This window comes from Mytilus galloprovincialis, chromosome 1 (assembly GCF_965363235.1).
Source record: "Mytilus galloprovincialis chromosome 1, xbMytGall1.hap1.1, whole genome shotgun sequence".
In the NCBI taxonomy this organism is placed as follows: Eukaryota; Metazoa; Mollusca; class Bivalvia; order Mytilida; family Mytilidae; genus Mytilus; species Mytilus galloprovincialis.
This window is the reverse complement of record NC_134838.1, coordinates 728860-747337: the sequence shown is the minus strand read 5'-3', so window position 1 is coordinate 747337 and position 18478 is coordinate 728860. Positions and strand designations below refer to the sequence as shown.

At 32.2% G+C, this 18478-nt stretch overlaps 1 protein-coding gene across 2 annotated transcripts in view; it reads right to left on the bottom strand.

Moving 5' to 3' along the window:
* Positions 1-18478, bottom strand: part of LOC143062385 (uncharacterized) — a 97355-nt gene that overhangs the window by 37419 nt on the left and 41458 nt on the right. For both annotated transcript variants that reach the window (XM_076234099.1, XM_076234102.1), the window contains 3 exons: positions 9382-9509; positions 4124-4187; positions 712-868 (listed from right to left, as the gene is read on the bottom strand). In XM_076234099.1, coding sequence (XP_076090214.1) covers positions 712-868; positions 4124-4187; positions 9382-9509 — 349 coding nt within the window. The remainder of the gene's footprint in view (positions 1-711; positions 869-4123; positions 4188-9381; positions 9510-18478) is intronic.

Here is an 18478-nt window from a genome sequence, read left to right as displayed (position 1 = left end):
TAACAGTAGGATCAGCAAGGAATAAATGTGTTTAACCCTGGACTATAAGGGCCACTTCTTCCCTCAAACAAAGATGGCCTCCATTCTGATGAATACATTGAAATCGTATGTTTTCACCGTGGTGATATAATAGTGCATTAAAGTTTTTGAGATTGGAAAAGGAAATCATCTCTTATAATATGACATAGCATCACAGATAGATGGACAGGCAGAACCCTATGCTGTGTTACCCCAGACATAACATCATATTTAACAAACCTTGTCATGTTCATCTTGAGCTTTAGACAACATTTGCATAATGTTGACCTGATGATTTACCCCAGACATAACATCATATTTAACAAACCTTATCATATTCATCTTGAGCTTTAGTTTTAAACATATTTATTTATAGTGGATTGGAAAACAAGTTTTTACAACTTATATTAATCCCTTTCAACTTTGCGTGTGCGATTGCTACCTTGTAGTGGCATTAGCCTGCTCTTTTTCGAAATCTACAAGGGTGTCTTTAACGTGCAAGAGATATGGCTCTCTCTTAACACGGGTCAGCCATTTATCATTCCCTTCCAAGGGACTATTATCGTTTCCTCAAGACCATACTCGCAAATGGTGTCAAGGGAGAGCCGAAAATTAAGTCCCTGAGCTTAAGACAACATTTGCATAATGTTGACCTGATGATTTACCCCAGACATAACATCATATTTAACAAACCTTGTCATATTCATCTTGAGCTTTAGACAACATTTGCATAATGTTGACCTGACGATTGACCCCAGACATAACGTCATGCATAGTGTCACTTTCAGAAGCTCGTCTGTTTCTTAATGCTGCTTTTGAGGTATGACTTTCAATTGCCACCTGTAAATAGCTGAAAAAACAAATGTTTTATTGCAAATATTGAACCTGTACCAAAATATTTAGGATATTCAACAATAAAAATACACATCAAAGAATGCAAACACTGATATGTCTTGCCTACTTTACTGATCATGATTGAATTGATACTGAAAGACTTAGAAATAAAGGTTATATGAGTACTACAGGACCTTAAGTTAGCCTATTGTTTATAGTACACATGTATCTGAGAAACAGGCTAAACCCTTATAACTTAACATTGACCAATGATCCATGAAAATGGGGTCAAGATTTGATGAACTCTACAAGACAGGTATGAACACTAAGCAATCATTTTATATCCTTGTTTTCAAAATTCCAATAGGGAACATACTTTATATAATTGTATCAATAAACCAATTTTTTCAAGACGTTTCGTTTAGAGTGCAGGATATTGTGGGTTTATTCCTGTGCTGGGTCTAAAAACTTGAAATTGCTGTTTTTTCTGCTTCTGTGCTGAGCAAGTAGTTTTTAGAACAAAGACTAGTCAGCTGAGAGTCAGAGTAATGTTTCATATTAGAAACTTGAGTGTATTGGTCTTAAACAAAGCTAGGTTTATATTTGCTACTGGATATTACAGCCAATTGCATTGAGTGTATTGGTCTTTAACAAAGCTAGGTTTATATTTGCTATTGGATATTACAGCCAATTGCATTGAGTGTATTGGTCTTTAACAAAGCTAGGTTTATATTTGCTACTGGATATTACAGCCAATTGCATTGAGTGTATTGGTTATCTTTCAGACTGGTCTACTCTTAAAGGAGGGTAGTCTAATAATGACTTGATTGTTATGCTAGCAAGCAAGCTAACCAAAGATGTTACCTTTACCTACACAAAGATGTTACCTTTACCTACACAAAGATGTTACCTTTACCTAACCAAAGATGTTACCTTTACCTACACAAAGATGTTACCTTCTCCTAACCAAAGATGTTACCTTTACCTAACCAAAGATGTTACCTTTACCTACACAAAGATGTTACCTTCTCCTAACCAAAGATGTTACCTTTACCTAACCAAATATGTTACCTTTACCTAACCAAAGATGTTACCTTTACCTACACAAAGATGTTACCTTTACCTACACAAAGATGTTACCTTTATGTTACCTAACCAAAGATGTTACCTTTAATTACACAAAGATGTTACTTTCTCCTAACCAAAGATGTTACCTTTATCTACACAAAGATGTTATCTTTACCTACACAAAGATGTTACCTTTACCTAACCAAAGATGTTACCTTTACCTACACAAAGATGTTACCTTTACCTACACAAAGATGTTACCTTTACCTAACCAAAGATGTTACCTTTACCTACAAAAAGATGTTACTTTTACCTAACCAAAGATGTTACCTTTACCTACACAAAGATGTTACCTTTACCTACACAAAGATGTTACCTTTACCTAACCAAAGATGTTACCTTTACCTACACAAAGATGTTACCTTTACCTAACCAAAGACGTTACCTTTACCTAACCAAAGATGTTACCTTTACCTACACAAAGATGTTACCTTTACCTAACCAAAGATGTTACCTTTACCTACACAAAGATGTTACCTTTACCTAACCAAATATGTTACCTTTACCTAACCAAAGATGTTACCTTTACCTACACAAAGATGTTACCTTTACCTAACCAAAGATACTACCTTTACCTACACAAAGATGTTACCTTCTCCTAACCAAAGATGTTACCTTTACCTAACCAAAGATGTTACCTTTACCTACACAAAGATGTTACCTTTACCTACACAAAGATGTTACCTTCTCCTAACCAAAGATGTTACCTTTACCTAACCAAATATGTTACCTTTACATAACCAAAGATGTTACCTTTACCTACACAAAGATGTTACCTTTACCTACACAAAGATGTTACCTTTATGTTACCTAACCAAAGATGTTACCTTTACCTACACAAAGATGTTACTTTCTCCTAACCAAAGATGTTACCTTTACCTACACAAAGATGTTATCTTTACCTACACAAAGATGTTACCTTTACCTAACCAAATGTTACCTTTACCTACACAAAGATGTTACCTTTACCTACACAAAGATGTTACCTTTACCTAACCAAAGATGTTACCTTTACCTACAAAAAGATGTTACTTTTACCTAACCAAAGATGTTACCTTTACCTACACAAAGATGTTACCTTTACCTACATAAAGATGTTACCTTTACCTAACCAAAGATGTTACCTTTACCTACACAAAGATGTTACCTTTACCTAACCAAAGACGTTACCTTTACCTAACCAAAGATGTTACCTTTACCTACACAAAGATGTTACCTTTACCTAACCAAAGATGTTACCTTTACCTACACAAAGATGTTACCTTTACCTAACCAAAGATGTTACCTTTACCTACACAAAGATGTTACCTTTACCTAACCAAAGATGTTACCTTTACCTAACCAAAGATGTTACCTTTACCTAACCAAAGATGTAACTTTACCTACACAATGCAATTGGCTGTAAATGCTTATCCAACACCGGCTTCATTTCTCTAATGAGTCTCAGACATATTTTTAATGAGGTATACAAACATATACATACATGTCATTTGTTATCTATCTGTTTTAATTTTTACAAATGTTTGAATTCAAAAAACTGATTTGTATTTCAAACAACAAACAACATTTATTTCAAAAAGATTTTACTGTGGGGATAATCTCAAATATTTCAGAAATTTTCCTTTTTTTCTTAATGTTATTTTTTGAAACTGGTTGATGTATACTCTTAAAAATATTAGACTGAGTAAATACAATTGCAAATGGTATCCCCCTCTGTAACAACAGTAATCTTTTTTTAATTGGAATATCTATAAGAGCTGTACATGTTTAACATCAAAGAAGTGCTTTATAAAACCATGCCATTATCTTTGATATGCTCCTCATTAGCAGGAGGTAGTTAAAGAGGAAGATTAAATGTCTGGAGTCAAACACTGAAATCAACAGAAGCTAAAATCAGGAAAAGTCCATGGTATTAGAACTTATGTCAAATTATCAGAACAAAACACAACAAAGAAAAATAAATTGGCTTTTTTGCATGTTCCCATTGCTATCATAAACTTATTGAATATTCCACGTGTTTTTAAGACTAAAGATAAAAGTAGATAAAGCTTAACATGGATACAACCTTGTTTTTAAAACATTATTTGATGAACCCACTAAAGGTTAATATTAGGATACATAAGATAATCTATATAATATGTACCTATTTATCATCTGTCCAATCCTGGAGCATTCATCTTTATCATAGAACCATATACCATATATTGCTAAAAAATTAAAGGTAGATATTTATCATAGAATTGAATGCATTATTATCTGCCCTTGTTACTACTCGTATCTGCCACAATGTTAAATAATGTGTTCAATATGACCTCACTAGAGAACCAGTATTGTTTTTCTATGGAAAGTACAGTAAAACTGTGGTTCCTTATTGTCACTTTATCAACCTAAACTTGAACTATAGGATCAGCTTGTTTCAGCTGGCAATCTTAAGTAAATCCTGTTCCTTCAGTCAAATGACTACAGTCAGAGACTCTAAAGAGCCAGCGTCACTAAACTAAATAATTGTTGATACTCATCAATGGTCTGTCTTGAACATGTAGACAAGTTAACAATCTCTATATCTTTTTAATTATCTTTTGTAACTGGTAATTTTAATAAGGCAAATTATCTCTATAGCTTTTTTCCTAAACAACAAAAAAGTCGTAAAAATTTTCATTCAAGGACAAAAATTCTTGCAAGAAATGGACTGACAATTCTCTCCATGTTTATCCTTTATGTAGGTCAAGAAATTAAAATTGAAATAGCACCAGTTAAGGAACAAAATAAGCTAAAAATATTTGTAGGTCATGGGACTTCCTTTTCAAGATATTTGAGTTTTTAAAACAGGAGGCTCTTAAGAGCCTGCGTCGCTCACCTTGGTCTATGTGCATACATGTATTAAGGACACAGATGGATTCATGACAAAATTGTGTTTTGATGATGGTGATGTGTTTGTAGATCTTACTTTACTGAACATTCTTGTACTACAATTATCTCTATCTATAATGAACTTGGCCCAATAATTTATACAGTGGAAAATATATCCTAAAAATTTACAACTGAACATTCTTGCTATTTACAATTGTCTCTATCTATAATAAACTTGGCCCTTTAGTTACAGAGGAAAATATTTTGTAAAAATTTACAAAAATTTACCAAATTAATGAAAAATGTTAAAAATTTACTATAAAGGGCAATAACTCCTTAAGAGGTCAACTGACCATTTTAGTCATGTTGAATTATTTGTAGATCTTACTTTGCTGAACATTATTTCTGTTTACAGTTCATCTCTATCTATAATAGTATTCAAGATAATAACCAAAAACGGCAAAATTTCTTTAAAAATAACCAATTGAGGGGTCAGCAACCCAACAACCTGTTGTCCAATTCATCTGAAAATTTCAGGGCAGATAAATACATTTGAACCCCTTGTCAGATTTGCTCTAAATGCTTTGGTTTCAGTGTTATAAGCCAAAATATACAGTTTACCCCCTGTGTTCTATTTTTAGCCATGGTGGCCATCTTGGTTGGTTTGCCAGGTCACTGGACACAGTTTTTTAAACTAGATACTCCAATGATGATTGTGGCCAAGTTTGATTAAATTTGGCCCAGCTGTTTCAGAGGAGAAGATTTTTGTAAAAGTTAACGACGACGGAGGACAAGTGATGAGAAAAGCTCACTTGGCCAGCTAAAAAGCGGGAAAAGGCTGACTTAGACTTTTACCTTACATTTGCATTGGTATTATTTGGGTCTCAAATCAAAAGAACAAAAATTAAGAAATTGCTTAAATTTGGGAAAATGGCCTTTTATGAGCTATTGAAGTCTTTTATACAAAGAAAAATGGGTGTTATGGGGCAAAATATTTCCCTGTCTTGATGGAAAAATACCAAATAGTCCGAACATTTGACACCAATTTCCAAAACCTCACCTAAGTACATCCTTAAAGGCGAAATCAACACTGAAGGTTCAAGGCCAAATTATTTCAGTGAAAATGAGATATCCCTTAAACCACACCTGTAGCCAGAGGGGATTTGTACCCAGGGGGTTTGTATGCCCCCCTTTTGAAAACAAATAAGCACTGTTAAAGTCAATGTTCTGTTTGAATTGTGACTGTTAAAGTTGAGTTTGTGAGTCCAAATTCATGGCTACTGGCCTGTAAACTGACCTAATCAAAAGCTTTAACATGTTATATACTATGTACAAATTCCAGTCAATGAATTTTGACAGAAGGGCTAGGTGATATAATCTCTGTGAAATGTGATTTGCTTATTCTTAAACAAAAACATACACTATAGCATTGCCTTACCATTAGTGGTTCCCCTTAAACTGACCTAATCACAAACTTGCAAACTATGCTAAATCTGTCTGTCACAATCATATCATCTTACAGAGTGGGGGGGGGGGGGAATAATCTCCCTGGATAAGTACACACCAGATATCATTGATATCCCATTAGTGGTTCCCCTTAAACTGACCTAATCACAAACTTGCAAACTATGCTAAATCTGTCTGTCACAATCATATCATCTTACAGAGGTGGGGGGGGGGGGGGGGGAATAATCTCCCTGGATAAGTACACACCAGATATCATTGATATCCCATTAGTGGTTCCCCTTAAACTGACCTAATCACAAACTTGCAAACTATGCTAAATCTGTCTGTCACAATCATATCATCTTACAGAGGTTTAGTGGTTCACCTCAAACTGACCTAATCACAAACTTTAACATTTTAACATAGGCAGTTTATTAACTGTAAGTTATCAATCCTACTTAAAGTTAATAATATGCAGTTGAAAAAATAGTGGTTTAATATATCACTTAATTCTCGATTCCCGTTAATTTACTAAAATAGTTCTAAACTATAAGATATAAGCATTTTTCACTACTTCACCAACTCTAATAATGAGGTGCAGAACATAAAATGTTTGAATTTTCATTTCAAGCACATGTATTGATACTCATTTTGACAATAAATCAAAAGGTCTGATGATAGTTTTCTAAAGTAAGTAATCTATGAAGCCAAACAATAGTTAATGTAATAACATGCTGTTATCCTAATGCACAAATATTTTTGATACTGAGGAAAAAAAAGACAAAATACATTATTGTATGTTATTTTCCTCATCTTTATCTATTACAATGTCAATACACTGCCAACAAGTGACGTCTGCCTCGGCAACCAATCTACAACAGCATCATGTGATTTGAAATATTTCACTTTCCAATCAGTCATTGCTGATAATTAAGGTACCTTTGGCAGCCCCACCAAATGTGCTGTTAACGATTGCTTAATAAAACTAAACATTTAACTTTTTGTGCACGAGTTGTCAATTAAAATGTTATCATTTATTTTTGGTGAAAAACAAACAGCTTGTTACACGGAAGAAATCTCTTTCAAATCATCGGCAAAAATGAGCTGCATACATTCATGTTTTTTACAGGGCATGTTGGAAATAGATTACGCCAAATGAGTGTTAGAGGATGAGGGAGTCATCTTAGTCTATCTAAACAAAGCCAGTGATCTATTTCTATAATGAGGGGCAAATTAGGAGTCCAGTCCGTTGGAATGAACTTTTTATACTCATTAGAAGATATTGTACTTTTAGGATGTTTTCTTTGATTTTATGATTCTTTGGATTAATTAAACCATCAAACAAGAGAAGATAACTTAAAGCTGCCTATTCACTTGTAACTGGCAATAAACATTAATGAATACATCCTTTCTCTCCAATAAAATGAAAACTCCAGGGTTTACCAGAAATTCACATAGGTTTTATTAATTATAAGATAGTTTTTATTATGTAGTCATTAAAACAATGGCTTGATTCTGAAATTTATTGCTTTTATTCAATTAAGCGACTTGTAATCTAGTTTTTCATTAAAATCTATCAAAACCAAAGACTGAAAAGAGCTCTACAGTTTATTTGAACCAAACTTTCCCCCAAAGGCAACTAAAGTTCAGCTCATGGTACAACCTTGGCCTTTTGACTGTGAACAATAATAGAAGCTATCATCACCTTCTGTTTCTTAGTTTAGCATATAATCTTTAAAAACATTTACAAAGATGGCAAACTAGTTTACTCTGAACCTCAAATTAGTACCTTTGCTTTCCTGTATTTCATCTTTTATTTCATTTTTAGACTATCCAATTATATAGCACTTTTGACAAAGTTTTCTTTAAGATAAAATTTTAAAAGCCTGAAAGACTGCAGAGAAACCGAGCTAAAATTTACCATACACTAGCACGGATGTGATTTCAAGAAACCCTTCTTCATGTATAAATACAAACTCTAATCTAAAAGGATGGTTTCTCTTCCGAGTCCCTTTATCAAAAGTTTATACTGTTATCAGGTTCACTCTCAATAACAGGAAAAGGTCCTGTATATTATGTTAGTCATAAAAGAAAATGGGGTTTATTAGCTACATATTGCCGTAGGTGGGTGTGGATCAGAGGTACAATAGTTACATATCACATACCTTTACTGTTTCTATATAACACAAATGGATCCTGCAGTTGGAACTCCAGGTCTTTAGTGATTGATCAGAGGTACAACAGTTACATATCACATACCTTTACTGTTTCTATATAACACAAATGGATCCTGCAGTTGGAACTCCAGGTCTTTAGTGATTGATCAGAGGTACAACAGTTACATATCACATACCTTTACTGTTTCTATATAACACAAATGGATCCTGCAGTTGGAACTCCAGGTCTTTAGTGATTGATCAGAGGTACAACAGTTACATATCACATACCTTTACTGTTTCTATATAACACAAATGGATCCTGCAGTTGGAACTCCAGGTCTTTAGTGATTGATCAGAGGTACAACAGTTACATATCACATACCTTTACTGTTTCTATATAACACAAATGGATCCTGCAGTTGGAACTCCAGGTCTTTAGTGATTGATCAGAGGTACAACAGCTACATATCACATACCTTTACTGTTTCTATATAACACAAATGGATCCTGCAGTTGGAACTCCAGGTCTTTAGTGATTGATCAGAGGTACAACAGTTACATATCACATACCTTTACTGTTTCTATATAACACAAATGGATCCTGCAGTTGGAACTCCAGGTCTTTAGTGATTGATCAGAGGTACAACAGTTACATATCACATACCTTTACTGTTTCTATATAACACAAATGGATCCTGCAGTTGGAACTCCAGGTCTTTAGTGATTGATCAGAGGTACAACAGTTACATATCACATACCTTTACTGTTTCTATATAACACAAATGGATCCTGCAGTTGGAACTCCAGGTCTTTAGTGATTGATCAGAGGTACAACAGTTACATATCACATACCTTTACTGTTTCTATATAACACAAATGGATCCTGCAGTTGGGACTCCAGGTCTTTAGTGATTGATCAGAGGTACAACAGTTACATATCACATACCTTTACTGTTTCTATATAACACAAATGGATCCTGCAGTTGGAACTCCAGGTCTTTAGTGATCGGTTCTATCTGATTGTTCAATCCTAATCTATTTAAGATCATGAAACCATGAGTTGGAGAGGCTGACCTGAAAAGATCAAAATAAAATATTTTTAATATTTAACTATAAGTCAATCCTATGATTCCTTAATTGATAAATGGATAGCATATGCTAAAAATGGTTAACCTACTGCAAATAGCATCTGAGAATCAGAAAACTATTCACAAAAGGTATTGTTCCGCTGTTCAATAGTCAAACCTATTTAACTGACACAAATCTGGTCACAAACTAAAACTGAGTGAAAAACATCAATCATGAAAGGAAAACAACATAACAACAGAAACACTGAACTGCTTCAAAAACAGCTACATAAGTGTTGTAATGCCAGTGACCTTTCGGATATAAACTTAGGTGATGTAAACCAATGTCTCATCTTGGAGAAAATTATTTTTAATAGATTTTATTGCAAACTATACTATTTTATGTACAAAAACTGGGGAACAGTATATTGAATGTAAAGAGGCAACTGACATCTTAAAGCAGATGGCAATGACATAACTGTTTGTCTTGAGTGAACCTATGGAAAAATATAGAAGCTTGAGTGAACCTGATGCAGGATATTGAAGATACATTGGTCATATGCAGTTAAAGTATTGAAGATACATTGGTCATATGCAGTTAAAGTATTGAAGATACATTGGTCATATGCAGTTAAAGTATTGAAGATACATTGGTCATATGCAGTTAAAGTATTGAAGATACATTGGTCATATGCAGTTAAAGTATTTGAAATTAAGTGCAATATAAACAAAATCCTGGCACATTCTTTCTAGCTGTAGGCACTTACCAACATAAGAAAGAAGGAAATTTTATTTACATTTTGATCTTAAAGTACATACAAATCTTATCAACTTCTATAGCAATAAACAATTAAGTATCTATTGGGAAAAGTGTTGACAATTAACAACTTTCTTTTGTAAGATTTCTTTAAGTTTTTTTCCTCACTTGTTTGGTTAACCAGACTACAGTGTAGTTCTATTAGTCAGTAATACGAAAGACAGCTGTACACACATATACACGAGTCAGGCAAAATACAACACCTCAATATATCATTGATCCATGGAAAAAATAATTTCAGACTTTTTTTAATTAACAAGAAATGAGAAAAAAGATGTTGAGTTGATTGTGTCACTAAGAGTAGTTCATATACAAAATTGCAGCTTAATTTAATTTGGCGGCCAAAAAACTATTGTTGATGGTACAAAGCAATGTCACAAATCTAATCAATGGAGAATTGTTTTCTGTGTACTTTGGTTTTTTTACTACTGATAATGCCAACATGAAGGCCAAGGTCACCTGTTTCTTGAATTATTACTTATTGAACATTCAATTTAAACCAAGCAAGACAAGAACATTTAACCAAAGGTCAAGGTAACTAAATTCATGTTTGTTAGTTAAAAATAGTTTATGAAGAAACCAACAACTGCAAAGTCATTTATAAAGAATCTGTTTAATAACCTACTTTCTACAGATAATAGTGAATTTTCATATAAATTTGTACAAATTCATTAAAAATAGTTTTTGAAAATGCTTGGCTTATATACAACTATGTTAATTTTTTTCATCTTTAATTTGTGTGTTTATATTAGGTTAGGGGCATAAAGCTGCATAATTTGTTGGTTAATATTAAGTAAGGGCAATAACTTGTTAGATTTTAATCTTTTGATGATTACTTTATTAAGTAAGGGCAATAACTTGTTAGATTTTAATCTTTTGATGATTACTTTATTAAGTAAGGGCAATAACTTGTTAGATTTCAATCTATTGATGATTACTTTATTAAGTAAGGGCAATAACTTGTTAGATTTCAATCTTTTGATGATTACTTTATTAAGTAAGGGCAATAACTTGTTAGATTTAAATCTATTGATGATTACTTTATTAAGTAAGGGCAATAACTTGTTAGATTTCAATCTTTTGATGATTACTTTATTAAGTAAGGGCAATAACTTGTTAGATTTCAATCTATTGATGATTACTTTATTAAGTAAGGGCAATAACTTGTTAGATTTCAATCTTTTGATGATTACTTTATTAAGTAAGGGCAATAACTTGTTAGATTTCAATCTTTTGATGATTACTTTATTAAGTAAGGGCAATAACTTGTTAGATTTCAATCTTTTGATGATTACTTTATTAAGTAAGGGCAATAACTTGTTAGATTTCAATCGTTTGATGATTACTTTATTAAGTAAGGGCAATAACTTGTTAGATTTCAATCTTTTGATGATTACTTTATTAAGTAAGGGCAATAACTTGTTAGATTTCAATCGTTTGATGATTACTTTATTAAGTAAGGGCAATAACTTGTTAGATTTTAATCTTTTGATGATTACTTTATTAAGTAAGGGCAATAACTTGTTAGATTTCAATCTTTTGATGATTACTTTATTAAGTAAGGGGAATAACTTGTTAGATTTCAATCTATTGATGATTACTTTATTCTACAATAATAAAATGTAACATAACTCAATAAGGTAAAATCTTATATTTAAAAAAATCAAAAGAAGGCAGATATCAACAATTCACTCAAGTTTCATGCAAATTGGTTGAAGCGTTGTTGAGTTATTGTACGATGTGGTGTGGCTATACCAATACTTTGTCAGGTAAACGAGCGTATAAAAACTTATGATTTTGAAAATGATTAAAAATATAATTATATATATTTAGAGATCAAGTCAATACCAAATCCCCCACCCCCACACCTCAAAAAAAAAAAATTCATATATATTTTCTTTAAATTGAACTGTTAATTCTCTCTCCGGTTCTTTCAATTATATATATTAACAATATGGAAAACCTACAACAAACAGAAAACCTTTCCACCCTTCAATTATTGTTATAAACAGTCAGTGTCAATATTTATTTTTGAAAATCCTTAGATCTAAGATCTGGAATCTGTTAATGATGTTTATAATAAGTTTAAAAAGCAATGAGTTGTATATGACCTAGAGTTTCATAATTCTTAACCCTTTAGCAAATATGAAAACTTGTATAGAGTATTGAACCATCTGGTCATTTCAAATTCTTTTCAAAATATGTATCATCACAGCATCTTAAACATAGTCCATGCTAATTTCTATATTTAGACTTTGTAAGAGTTTTCTCTTGTTCTTTATTTATTTACTAACATATAATACAGTAAACATGCTAACTAGGGTGGTATAGGGCTTGGAAGACTTTATATATAGAAAACTGAAGTTTCATTTTTTTTTTTACATGGATCAGGTTTTTTGGTTAAGTTTCATAATTTTTCTAAATTTCTTGAAGAAGTCTGAACACTGAGGGAGGGGGTTTCAAAGTCTCTTCCAGCTTCTTCAAACCCATTTCAAGCAAATCAGTCTTCAGAGAAGTATGCATCATATTTGTGCAAACTGAAACAATATGAAAACAAGAATGATCTGATGTCTGAGTATTATCAGTGGAAAGCACCAGTAGATGTTCAGATATGGCTTATTTTGAAATGTTTTATCACATGTTATATAACTTGTTACCATCCTAAGTAGTTATTAAATTAGTTTTACATCATTTATAAACATCCTTTGGGGGTTGAATAACATATTCTTTGGATCGTTGTGATCATTCACTGCCAAACAAAAAGCTGATGGTAAATGGTCTATAAAATATTTATACTTAGTGTTGTGTCTAATGTACACTGATGAATTATAGCTGTTTTATTATAAGCCTCCGTAGGTACCATGCAAATCACTAAAATTAGCTGCATTGCATTTTATGAATGACACTTAAACAAAGTCCTAGCTTTGTATTGTTCTTGAAAAAGAACCGTTTAGAAAAAGAATTTATAGGAGCATAACTTTAAAAACGGAATTATATTACTTTTAACCAAATCAATAATCTGCTGTAATAGCAAATAGCTAAATTTTCTAATATAATAACAACTATTGAATTGTCATCTTCAGTGAATGGCATCTGTGACGTGGTTAACTAAGGAACAGTTGAAATTTAAAAACCTCTAAGCTAATGATGGATAGAGAGAAAAACCTAACCTCTAAGATAATGATGGATGGAGGGAATTAATTACAAATCATAGATTTGAAAAATTTAGTAGTCTAACCTTCAAAGGAGTTCTTGAATTTTTACAATCAATCAATATAAGAAACAAGATATGGTGGTATGATTGATTGCCAATAAGACAATTCTCCACCAGTCTTTTCCACCCCAGGGCCCGACATTTTTCTCCCTCTTTTTAAAATAATTTCTATGTTTTGAGTGTTGTTCTATAACTGATAACAAGAGGCTGTCAGAGAAACAGCAAACCGGATTTATTAACATTCATTTGTGTCCTGGTATTTTTCAATTTCACAAGGACCATAACTGATGATATCAAATTTGACCTCCATTTTGTCATCAGTAACAACATATTAATATTTAATAAAAGTCAAAATCGTCATTATTGAACTTGACCTCCATTTTGTTGTCAGTAACAACATATTAAAATTTTAAAAGGTTTGGTTGAACGGTTCATGAGTAAATGCACGGACACAACATTTTTTAAACTTTCAAGAACCGTAACTCCTGAACGGTAAAAGTCAAAATCGTCATTATTGAACTTGACCTCCATTTTGTTGTCAGTAACAACATATTAAAATTTTAAAAGGTTTGGTTGACTGGTTCATGAGTAAATGCACGGACACGACATTTTTTAAACTTTCAAGAACCGTAACTCCTGAACGGTAAAAGCCAAAATCGTCATTATTGAACTTGACCTCCATTTTGTTGTCAGTAACAACATATTAAAATTCTAAAAGGTTTGGTTTAACGCTTCATGAGTAAATGCAGGGACAACATTTGGTTGCCGCCCGCCCGCCCGCCGTACATCCCCAAATCAATAACCGACATTTTTGACACAAAAATCCGGTTAAAAATAATGGAAAAATAATTTTTATTTCCTTATGCTTTTTTTTTAATTAATTATCTCCTACTGAAACAAAAAGCCAATTTTGTAGTAAAACATAAAAAGGTGAACATCTGTGTACTAATCAATGTTAATCATGCACAAACAAACTAAAGGAACTTATAATTAACCTCAGCCAAGGAAGTATTCTCTTTACAATGCTAAACTGAAACATATTACAATTCATCTTTTTATGATTCAGGAATGAAATAAAAGAAAAAAAAATGTGCCTACAGACCCAAACCATCCACCCCCAAACTCCTAACAGATGATCATCAAAATCAGTATAGTATTTTGCCATATTTAAGTATAAACATAATTTTGTTGTTGGATTTTTTATGTTTCATCTATAACATTTAATGTTGACTTTCCATTCAATTGCATGTAACTTTCATTAAGTAAATATATAAAATATTATGGTTTAAATCTTGTATCAGAGTTATCTGTCTTTTAGTGTTTTTTCCCTGGTAAATGGATGAACTTGTTTAAATTTTATATCATTAATTATAGGACAGACAATAACTGTAAGCTGATTCTTCTTTCGTATCGTTTTTTCCACTTTTGTAGTTTCCATTCTAAGCAGTTTCATTAGTTAAATATTGGATCTTTTTTTTTTTAAATTTAAATAAACTGTTGACACAGGGATATATCTTCCCTGAATGACATTTGATATTATATTGCTAATGTCAAAATTAAAATAGCAATATTTAAACAAGGCAAAAACTTCAAAGTCATCTAGACCATGATTGAGGGAAAGGGGAGTGAAATGTGTTAATGCTAATAAAACTGAATACCAAATATCCTCCGACTTATCATCAGTGGTGCCCTGGCTATAACTGACCTTATCACAATCTTTCAACAAATTGTGAACAGTTGGTTCAGTGTAAACAGCATACTTAAGTCTGGCTTTTTGACTATTAAGGAGAGACAAAAACTGTGTTTATTTTTTTTTGATAAACATTTCACTTCAAAGGATACCAGGTGCTCCGCAGGGCGCAGCTTTATACGACCGCAGAGGTTGAACCCTGAACAGTTGGGGCAAGTATGGACAAAACATTCAAGCGTGATACAGCTCTGAATTTGGATTGTAATCAAATTTTTTACACAAAACAAATGTCAAGATTTTACAAATCAATTAAAGATTTCTTCTTCAAACTTATTTAAATCTAAAATTAAATAGTTGACACAGCATAGGTTTCTGACACAGAATGAATGTGGTCTAATGAACTTAAAAATTTTTTTTTTGCCTTTGAGCAATTCACTATGCTGTTGAATATTAATCCTCTCAAAAAAATGTTTGAAGAAATTTTCTTTTTATTTATGAAATCTGAAATGAGAAAAATTTACCCCCCCCCCCCTCATTTTTTTTTCACATCCCCCTTTCCCTTTTTTCAAAACTGATATCAATTCAAATTTCTAATGGAGTTTGCAACAATAACTACTCTTAAATACATCATAAAATATTAAAATGTAAAATAAAGTGCTTGTTATCACTGAATGGTAAAGATTGGTTGGTAGTAAAAGTGAATATACATTGTATATTGTATAAAACAATGATTTAAGTTGATTCAACTACTATTCTGAACAAAGAAAGATAACTCCAATTGAAAATTTCTTGCTATTGCACAATATTGTGCAATTAGATATTTTTTGCTATTGCGCAATACTGTGCAATTGAAAATATTTGCTATTGCACAATACTGTGCAATTGAAGATTTCTTGCTATTGCGCAATACTGTGCAATTGAAAATTTCTTGCTATTGCACAATACTGTGCAATTGAAGATTTCTTGCTATTGCTGAATACTGTGCAATTGAAAATTTCTTGCTATTGCACAATACTTAATATAATAATTTTGGATCCTGATTTGAACCAACTTGAAAACTGGGTTAATAATCAAAAATCTAAGTACATGTTTAGATTCAGCATATCAAAAAAGCCCAAGAATTTATTTTTTGTTAAAATCAAACTTAGTTTAATTTTAGACCCTTTGGACTTTAATGTAGACCAATTTGAAAACGGGACCAAAAATTAAGAATCTACATACACAGTTCGATTTGGCATATCAAAGAACCCTAATTATTCAATTTTTGATGAAATCAAACAAAGTTTAATTTTGGACCCCGATTTGGACCAACTTGAAAACTGGACCAATAATCAAAAATCTAAGTACATTTTTATATTCAGCATATCAAAGAACCCCAAGGATTCAATTTTTGTTAAAATCAAACTAAGTTTAATTTTGGACCCTTTGGACCTTAATGTAGACCAATTTGAAAACGGGACCAAAACTTAAAAATCTACATACACAGTTAGATTCGGCATATCAAAGAACCCCAATTATTCAATTTATGATGAAATCAAACAAAGTTCAATTTTGGACCCTTTGGGCCCCTTATTCCTAAACTGTTGGGACCAAAACTCCCAAAATCAAACCCAACCTTCCTTTTATGGTCATAAACCTTGTGTTTAAATTTCATAGATTTCTATTTACTTATACTAAAGTTATGGTGTGAAAACCAAGAATAATGCTTATTTGGGTCCCTTTTTGGCCCCTAATTCCTAAACTGTTGGGACCTCAACTCCCAAAATCAATCCCAACCTTCCTTTTGTGGTCATAAACCTTGTGTTTACATTTCATGGATTTCTATTTACTTATACTAAAGTTATTGTGCGAAAACCAAGAATAATGCTTTTTTGGGCCCTTTTTTGGCCCCTTATTCCTAAACTGTTGGAACCAAACATCCCAAAATCAATCCCAACCTTCCTTTTGTGGTCATAAACCTTGTGTTAAAATTTCATAGATTTCTATTTACTTAAACTAAAGTTATAGTGCGCAAACCAAGAAAATGCTTATTTGGGCCCTTTTTGGCCCCTAATTCCTAAAATATTGGGACCAAAACTCCCAAAATCAATCCCAACCTTCCTTTTGTGGTCATAAACCTTGTGTTAAAATTTCATAGATTTCTATTTACTTAAACTAAAGTTATAGTGCGAAAACCAAGAAAATGCTTATTTGGGCCCTTTTTGGCCCCTAATTCCTAAAATATTGGGACCAAAACTCCCAAAATCAATCACAACCTTCCTTTTGTGGTCATAAACCTTGTGTTAAAATTTCATAGATTTCTATTCACTTTTACTAAAGTTAGAGTGCGAAAACTAAAAGTATTCGGACGACGCCGACGCCGACGCCAACATCATACCAATATACGACCAAAAAATTTTCAATTTTTGCGGTCGTATAAAAAACTAAGACGATATTACTGACCATAGAGGTTGTAAGAAACAGTCATATGCAATGATCTTAACATTTCAAAATGGTCTTCAACAGGACATAAAATGTTAAGATGTAGTATTTTAATTACACAAAAACCCAAATATCTAAATCAGCTTCCATGCTGCTAATGATGTTCATTTTAGAAATGACTCATTTATTAACTGTCTAATTATGAAAGGCATAATACACATTTTATTTATCATAGATTACAAAGTTTCAAGTAATGTTCAACAGGAATGTGAATTAAATCGAACATTATGTAACACATTATTTAATTGCATTACAATTAAAGCAATTCATATCATTTCAATTAAACAATTCATTGCATGTTGTCTGTCAACTGATTTAAACAGGAGTAAGACAATGAATTCTAGAGCAAGTGAGGGCAACCTTTGGTTTTGGAGTGATTTGTGTTGGTAAATTTTCAATTCTAGTGTAGAGTATGTGGACTGTTTTTTGTCAGTCTTTTATTTGGCCTTAGAGCTGTAAGTTTCTGATCAGTTTTTTTATTTAGCCATGATGTCATATGTTTATTGTCAGTCTTTACTTTGATCTTTGTGCTATATGTTTTTGCCAGTCTTTACTTTGGCTTTTGTGCTGTATGTTTTTGTCCGTCTTTACTTTGTCAATAGTGCTGTATGTTTTTGTCAGTCTTTACTTTGTCAATAGTGCTGTATGTTTTTGTCAGTCTTTACTTTGTCAATAGTGCTGCATATTTTTGTCCGTCTTTACTTTGTCAATAGTGCTGCATATTTTTGTCCGTCTTTACTTTGTCAATAGTGCTGCATATTTTTGTCCGTCTTT